Genomic DNA, 7,807 nt, shown 5'->3' with positions numbered 1-7,807 from the left:
CTGAAATTGTCTGCATTGATGACAAAGTCATACTGGTTTAAAAAGAAGATGCCCTACACGATTCTAATGTAACATTGATGGATATTTATTTGCAGTGAGGGTTGATAGCAAGACTGCGTTTTAATGATTTTCAAGCTGTGCGTATTTATCAGAATGTTGAGAAACATCATGTAACCTGCTTGTTCAATATTATTTGTTAAACAGCGCTAATCCTTGTGCCGAACATATTTTCGCTTTTGTCGACATCCCGCACTCTAGGTGGCACTAGTACGCATTCTTGACCAAGGATCGTCTGACATTATGAGAAGAGAATTCTTTACTGTCGTGAAATTTAGAGGTAACAATGATGATGCCGATAGGTACCTCTCTGTGCCGCCACCACAAAGAATGTAACAGTGGATCCAGCTGGCAAATGCTGCTCTAAAGTGGCCCATGCATCCCGACATTACATAACTCTATGAGCCGTTTACGGAGCTTATTTATGTCCTTACGCACAAAAAATACGGCGGTTCACCTGGCACCAAGTTGACACTGAGACCGTGAGCTGCCCGGCTAACAAATGGCATCATTTAACGGCGACGGTAAGCGGTTAAATTTGGATAAAAGACACATTGCTGACTATCTTCAGACGCCTTAGTGTCTGTGAACCTGTCCGACAACGTTCAGATAGCCATTTTATCTGAGGCTGCCGTTCTTAACGGATAAGTTACGTGTGAGGTTGCCTAGGCTTTATGCAAGAAAGTAAAACTAGTTTTAGTTAAGATCGAACAATGATTTTGCTTTCAGTGATATTGAGCACCACTGTGTTTACGACTTTTAGTCCATCGCTCGTTTAGACTGACAAGTTCACGATCTTCTGCAAATCGGCGTGAAAGTGATTTGGAGGCTCAGATATTTAACAGCATATGGTCTGTGTTTAACCATCATTTGACCTTTTACTGACCACCACGAACATCTTGCAGTAACTGACGCTCTACATTAATTCACTTTCGTCTCAACACTTTCAGGGATCAATCACGTACTTGTCGAAGTAAGCCCAGATATTCACATCTGTGGTTTCTGTAAGCAGCAGTACAACAACTTTGAGGTTTTTCTTGCCCACAAGCAAAATGGCTGCCAGATACCCTCAACAGATATATCAACCCCAAGCTCTGAACCAAGTGTCACCGGTAAGCAGGAAGTAAACAATGACTCTTTAATCGCGGTGTGTTTACTGTAAAATGTCTGTCGTGGGAAATATGGCCAGGTGAAGTCTTACAGTCACAAGTTATTTGAGAGAGTTTTCTTGTGTGAAGTTAATGCGTGAAATACAGATTGAAAGCTTTAACATTTTCTGAATCTTTTTTCTCCTTTCCTAGAGAAGGGATGGATTAATCACAGCTGACAAATGGAAATGTTGTCATTAGGAAATATTGCAACTAATCCTCTAAGTGTGTGTGTGTTTTGTGCCTCTTACAGAATCTAGCACAGAGTTTGTTTTTGAAGAGGCCTTTCAAACATCCAGAGGTGTCAAGAAAACCTTGACCAAAGCACAGAAGACACCTTCCAAAAAGTTGAAACCTGCACTATCGCCAAAGAGGCATATTTGCTACTTCTCAGGTTAACTTACACCCTTACACCTCTATCTATCTATCTATCCATCTATCTGTCTGTATATACACATCTTCCTTTCTCTCTTTCTCTGTTTGTGCGTGTGTGTATGTATATGTAGTTGTGGTCCAAAGTTTACATACACTCATCATGGACATGAACGCCATGGCAGTATTGGACTTTCAGTGATCTCTTTGAACTGTTCTTTTTCTGGGGAAGAATGATTGTGCAACATACATCTTTAACAGAAAAGAATTTGGTGCACGAGTTTTAATTTATTTTGGGTTTTCTGAAATCAACACAAGGTCAAAATTATACATACAGGGTCAAAATTATGCATACAGCACACCTAATACAGTGCTGTGAAAAAGTATTTGCCCCCTTCCCAACTTCTTCTATTTTTTTCATATTTGTCACACTTTAATGTTTGAGATCATCAAACTGATTTTAATATTAGACAAAGATAATCTGAGTAAACACAAAATGCAGTTTTTAAATTATGATTTTGTTTATTGAAGGAAAAAAAGCTATCCAACCCTACATGGCCCTATGTGGAAAAAGTAATTGCTCGCCTATTTACTAAGTCAACCAATTAACCAAATTTAATTGATAACTGGGTTCGATTTCAGTAGACACACCCAGGCATGATTGCTGCCAGAGCTGTTGAATCTAAACATCACTTAAATAAAACCTGTCTGGCAATGTGAAGTAGGCTATAAAGGTCTCAAAAAGCAGCACATGTATTCAAGAACAGATGACAAACAAAGTCAGTGACATTTATCAATCTGGAAAGGGGTTGCAAAGCCATTTCTAAGGCTCTGGGACTGTTGTGAACTATGGTGAGAGCCATTATCTACAAGTGGAGAAAACTTGGTACAGTGGTGAACTTTCTCAGGAGTGGTTGGCAAACTAAAATTCCTCCAAGAGCACATCAACAACTCATCCAGGAGGTCACAAAAGAACCGAGACAAACATCTAAGGAACTGCAGGCTTCGCTTGCCTCAGTTAAGGTCGATGTTCACGATTCCACAATAAGAAGGAGACTGGGCAAAAATAGCATCCATGGGAGAGTTCCAAGGCAAAAAACCCACTGCTGACCAAAAAGAACACAAAGAGTCATTTCACATCTGCCAAAAAACATCTTGATGACCCCCAGGACTTTTGGGCTAATTTTCTGTGGACTGGTGAGTCAAAAGTGGAACTTCTTGGAAGACATGGGTCCCATTACATCTGGCGTAAAGCTAGCACAGCATTCCACAATAAGAACATCATACCAACAGTCAAGCACGGTGGTGGTAGTGTGATGGTCTGGGGCTGCTTCAGGACCCTGACAACTTGCCATAATTGATGGAACCATGAATTCTGTTACATGCATAACCTTTTTAAGCTCTTGTGCTTTTTTTTTATGCTCTCAGTTGACGGAAACGTTGGCGAATAAAGTGATACTTGACTGAAGATACAGTGTGCCCTCTCCTACGTTTCTGTGTGTGGAGCTAAAATTAAAAACTTAGTTTCCTCTCAGATTCCAGAAGAGCCGTAACTTAGCAACTGTATTAGCACATGTTCAGTGATGCGGCCTCGTAAGTATGGTGACCGCAAAGCCAGAGCTTGAGGACCCTCCCATACCCTTCAGGTCACCTGTTTTGAGAAGCACTTTAAATTTTGTTAGGTTGCAGCAATATCAACTTTTTTTTTTTTTTTTTTTTAAAGAATACCTAGGTGTAGGTAGGTAGTTATTTTAAGAAAGGTTTGTGCATTCCTTATGTGACCAGGAAATTATGGCCAGTTTGCCACTACAAGTTCATATATACAAGTTAAATTCATCAAATGAAAAATTTCTTGTTTTGTAGGTCCTTTTTTTTTTTTTTTTTCCCACTGTACCAAAAACATACTGAACAGTGACTTCAAAACCAAAGTACATACCAAACCGTGGCTTCTGCGTACCATTACACCCCTACAAGCAGCTCCACCTCTGAATGGCTCAAAAGCAACAAAATGAAGGTTTTGGAGTGGTCTAGTCAAAGTCCTGATTTGAATGCGATTGAGATGCTGTGGCATGACCTTAAATAGGCAGTTCATGCTCGAAAACCCTCCAATGTGGCTGAACTAAAACAATTCTGCAAAGAAGAGTGTAGCAGAATTCCTCCACAGTGATGTAAACGACTCATTGCCAGTTATCACAAACATTTGATGGGAGTTGTTACCACAAACAGTTATTAAGTTTAGGGGGCAATTACTTTTTCACATAGGTGATAGGTTTTGAATAACTCTTTACCCTCAGTCAATGGAATGATCATTTAAAAGCTACAGTTTGTGTTTACACACGTTGTCTTTGTCTTAAATTAGTTGGATGATCCGAAACATTTGAGTGTGACAAATAAGCGAAAATAGAAGAAATCGGCAAGGAGGCAAATACTATATTTGGTTAAATGTCACTTAACAAGTAAAAGTTCAATTAAATTTGTTGGTTTCCAGGCACAGACTCGACTTTTAAGCACAGTCCACGTATTTTCGATAGGGTTGAGGTCAAGACTGTGGGAAGGCCATTTCAAAAGCTTAATGTTAGCCTGCTTTATCCATTCCACAACCAGCTTTGATGTGTTTGGGGTCATTGGCCTGTTGGAACACCCAGTTGTGTCCAAGTTTCAACCATCTAGCTGATGGTTTGAGGTTGTGCTGAAGAATTTTGAGGTAGTCCTCCTTCATTATTCCATCCACCTTGTGCAATGTAACAGTTACACTGGCAGCAAAACAGCCCCAGAGCATGATGCTATTACCACCATGTTCAACAGTTGGTACAGTTTTCTTGGGGTTGAATGCCTCACCTTTACTCCTCCAAACATCTGGTCATTGTGACAAAACAATTTAATCTTTGTCTCATCTGACCACAAAACTTTCCTCCCGAAGACTTTTTCTTTGTCCATGTGGTCAGCTATAAACTGTAGTTGAGCTTAAAGGTGTCGATTTTGGAGCAGGGGCTTCTTTCTTGGACAGCAGCCTCTAGGTACATTGCAATGTAAATCTCGCTTGACGCTGGTGTTCCAGCAGCTTCCAGTTCATGGCAGGCCTGTGCCTTGGTGGTTCTTGGGTTGCTCCTGACCATCCAAACCAATTTCCTGTCAGCTGAGGGTGACAGTTTGGGTCTTCTTCCAGACCTTGGCAAAGTGGCTACACCTCCCAGTAACTTGTTCTTATGTACAATTGTTTGAACCGATGATCCTTGAATCTGCAGTTGTTTGGAAATGGCTCCAAGATACGATCCTCTGTGTCATATCTGCACTGAGCTGCTTGGACTTTCCCATTGTACTGTATGTTGGTCAGTCCAATGAGTGCTGTCAAAGAAACCCTTCTTATGCTGACACAGAAGCTACCAGCTGTAGTCAATCATGATCACTAACAGGAAGTTAAGAGGCCTTGGCCATGGCAAGTTAAAAGTCATTTTTGAACTTTCAGCACCACTAAATTAATAATCTAAGTGAGTATATGTATATTTTTTACCCTGTATGTGTGATTTTGACCCTGTATTGATTTCAGAAAACCCAAAATAAATTAAAACTTGTGCACCATATTCTTGTGTTTTTTTTCTATTAAAGATGTATGTTGTACAATTGTTCTGCCCCAGAAAAGAACAGTTCAAAGAAATCATTGAAAGCTCAGTATTGCCATGACATTCATGTCCATGATGAGTGTATATATAAACTTCAGACTTCAACTGTGTACACACAAAGAAAGAAAGAGAGAGAGAGATTATATATATTACATTATTGTTCTGTATGTATGTTTTTCAGAATCTCATTTTTATTGCATTTTCTAGGTTGTACATTCAAAACTCAGTATGGCCAAAAAGACATGGAAAGACATATCCTAACACATACAGGTAAATGGCTTTAACTTACCATTTTCCCATGGTTCACTGCAATCACATTATGTCACATTGCCTCCTATCTCTTTATCACTTTTACACACCTGCACTCTTTTGCCTGCCGTGATGTGTTTTGACCCGTTTACTCAGGCGAGAGACCATTTGAGTGTGAACTGTGTCACAAGCGCTTCAGCAGGCGGGACAAGCTCAACCTGCACAGTCGCTCCCACACCGGTGAAAAGCCACACAAGTGTAAGTACTGCACTTACGCTGCCGCTGACAGCAGCAGTCTGAAGAAACACCTCCGTATCCACTATGACGAGAGACCTTTTAAGTGTCAGATCTGTCCCTATGCCAGTCGCAACTCCAGCCAACTCACTGTTCACCTGCGCTCCCACACAGGTAAATATCCTGCTAAATCAATCCACCATTTATTTGTTTTTGTTTGTTTGTTTTAAATATCACAGCAAAGGTAGAATCTCAGTACAATATCCAATACTATGATTTTTTTACATGCCAAAGATGTCATGGAGTGTAACTGTTAAAAACAAAAGGATCAAAAATGCATATTGATAGTTTGATTTGCTTAGTCTCTCTCTCCTGTCTTATTTGGCCACTCTAGGAGATGCCCCATTTCAGTGTAACCAGTGCAATGCCAAGTTCAAGATTAACTCCGACCTGAAGCGACACAGCCGCGTGCACTCAGGTGAAAAGCCATTCAAATGTGACATGTGCGAATACCGCTGTGCTATGAAAGCTAACCTGAAATCACACATCCAGCTCAAACACAGCACAGCTGACACCTACCGCTGTGCGCAGTGTGACTTCCAGTGCGCCACCAAAGCCGAGCTACGCTACCACTCCCGTCAGCACCAACCCACTCAGCCCCTGCAGTGTTCAAAGTGCAGTTACTCTTGCTCCAGCAAGGGGGCACTAAAGATCCATGAACGCATCCATTCAGATGAACGGCCATTCAAGTGCGAGCACTGTTCCTTCGCCAGCAAGCAGCGCAGCAACCTGCTCATTCACAAAAGGAAGTGCCATGCTGATAAACCAGACAGGGCTGTCACAGTAAAGGCTGGCAGCAAAGGTGGTGGTAGTGGTGGGGAGGAAGTGCCCAAGCCTCTCAGCTCCCGTTACCGGGCCAGACTGGAGGCGGCCCGGGCCTTCCGCTGTGACCTGTGTGAAGCTTCGTTTGTCAGGGAGGACTCATTACGCAGCCATAAAAGGCAACACAACACACAACAGCAAGGCATACTGCGCGTCACAGCAGTGGCTCAACCGCAAGCTGTAGCCAATCCCAACCCTTCAGTCCAAGCCTCTGGACAAGTCAGGGTCCCTCTAGTAACAGAACCACTTTCATCCTATAGCAGCACTCACCTGAAGATCATAGTGGCGCCCCCTTTAGGACCAGAGGGTTCATTCGTCCAGGCTGCCGTAGACTTGCCCCAAGGAAAGGCTGGGGCAGTACTGCTTGGCGCAGAGGGACAAGACATGCTACTCAACCCAGTGATTCAACAGGTCAACCTCCTGACACCTGTGCAACACATGGTGCCTCCACCAGGGGGCGCTCTGGAGCATCAGACTGTTTTGCTGACCCACATTGCCCCCAGTGAGGACAGCCCCGTGCACCAGACACTCCTGCAGACAACAGACGTCACTCCACAGACAACTGACAGCACCCAGACTTTCATCAGCTCCTGCTCCGACCACCAGACAGCCGACAACAGCCACACGTTCATCACTGCCTGCTCTGACCTGGACGGGCTCAACGCACTCATCCAGGAAGGTGGCACCGAGGTTACTGTGGTAACTGAGGGCAACCCCGTGGTCACTGCGACAACAGAGCCCCCCTTTGGGCCACCACTGGACTGCCCAGCATCTCAGGACATGTCCAAGCAGGCCAGCCCGGTCGGTCCAGACCCCCATGCCCCCTGTGACAACAGTGATTTGGTGATGTCTAGTTTAAGCATGGGCCAACAAGGGGCTCTGCTTATTCACAATGTCCCTCTGGCCATCTCAACCCAGGACAGACATGCCGCTCTCGACCAGCTTTCCCCTCGCAACTTATTCTCAGACTCCAACACAGGGGATGGTGCTGAGGAGTGACTCAGCCCTTCAAGTCAGGACAAGTCTTTCACAAAAGGCTATTCATTTTTGAATATGCCATACTTGTATTCCAGAGAAAACGAACTCTTATGGACTTTGATTTAATGGTTCAGAACAACTTGGACTCTCTCCAAGGATCACTAAGAACTGGCAGAATCATGGACTAGGAGCTTCACATGGCTCGTATACATCCGTAAAAAAACATCTTTTGATGTGAACTGTTTTGTTGTTTCCATGATGAGTTTG

General features: G+C 43.1%; 1 protein-coding gene across 1 annotated transcript; it reads left to right on the top strand.

Annotated features, from left to right (window-relative positions):
* The first annotated feature begins 559 nt into the window (after positions 1-559).
* On the top strand, positions 560-7,561 carry zfp64 (zinc finger protein 64 homolog (mouse)). Its single transcript, XM_030769115.1, has 6 exons — positions 560-581; positions 1,008-1,169; positions 1,459-1,599; positions 5,405-5,467; positions 5,603-5,854; positions 6,075-7,561. Exons 1-6 carry the CDS (start codon positions 560-562, stop codon positions 7,559-7,561), a joined length of 2,127 nt encoding a protein of 708 aa, XP_030624975.1.
* Positions 7,562-7,807: the final 246 nt, after the last annotated feature.

The sequence above is a fragment of the Chanos chanos genome, chromosome 3 (assembly GCF_902362185.1).
Source record: "Chanos chanos chromosome 3, fChaCha1.1, whole genome shotgun sequence".
NCBI lineage: Eukaryota > Metazoa > Chordata > Actinopteri > Gonorynchiformes > Chanidae > Chanos > Chanos chanos.
The sequence above is the reverse complement of the archived record's forward strand: the minus strand, read 5'-3'. Positions and strand labels throughout refer to the sequence as shown.

Coding starts and splice junctions, on each gene's coding strand:
- zfp64 (XM_030769115.1), top strand. CDS start 560: ATGGCATCATTTAACGGCGACG. Junction 582..1,007: donor GGCATCATTTAACGGCGACG/GTAAGCGGTTAA, acceptor CAACACTTTCAG/GGATCAATCACGTACTTGTC. Junction 1,600..5,404: donor GCATATTTGCTACTTCTCAG/GTTAACTTACAC, acceptor TGCATTTTCTAG/GTTGTACATTCAAAACTCAG.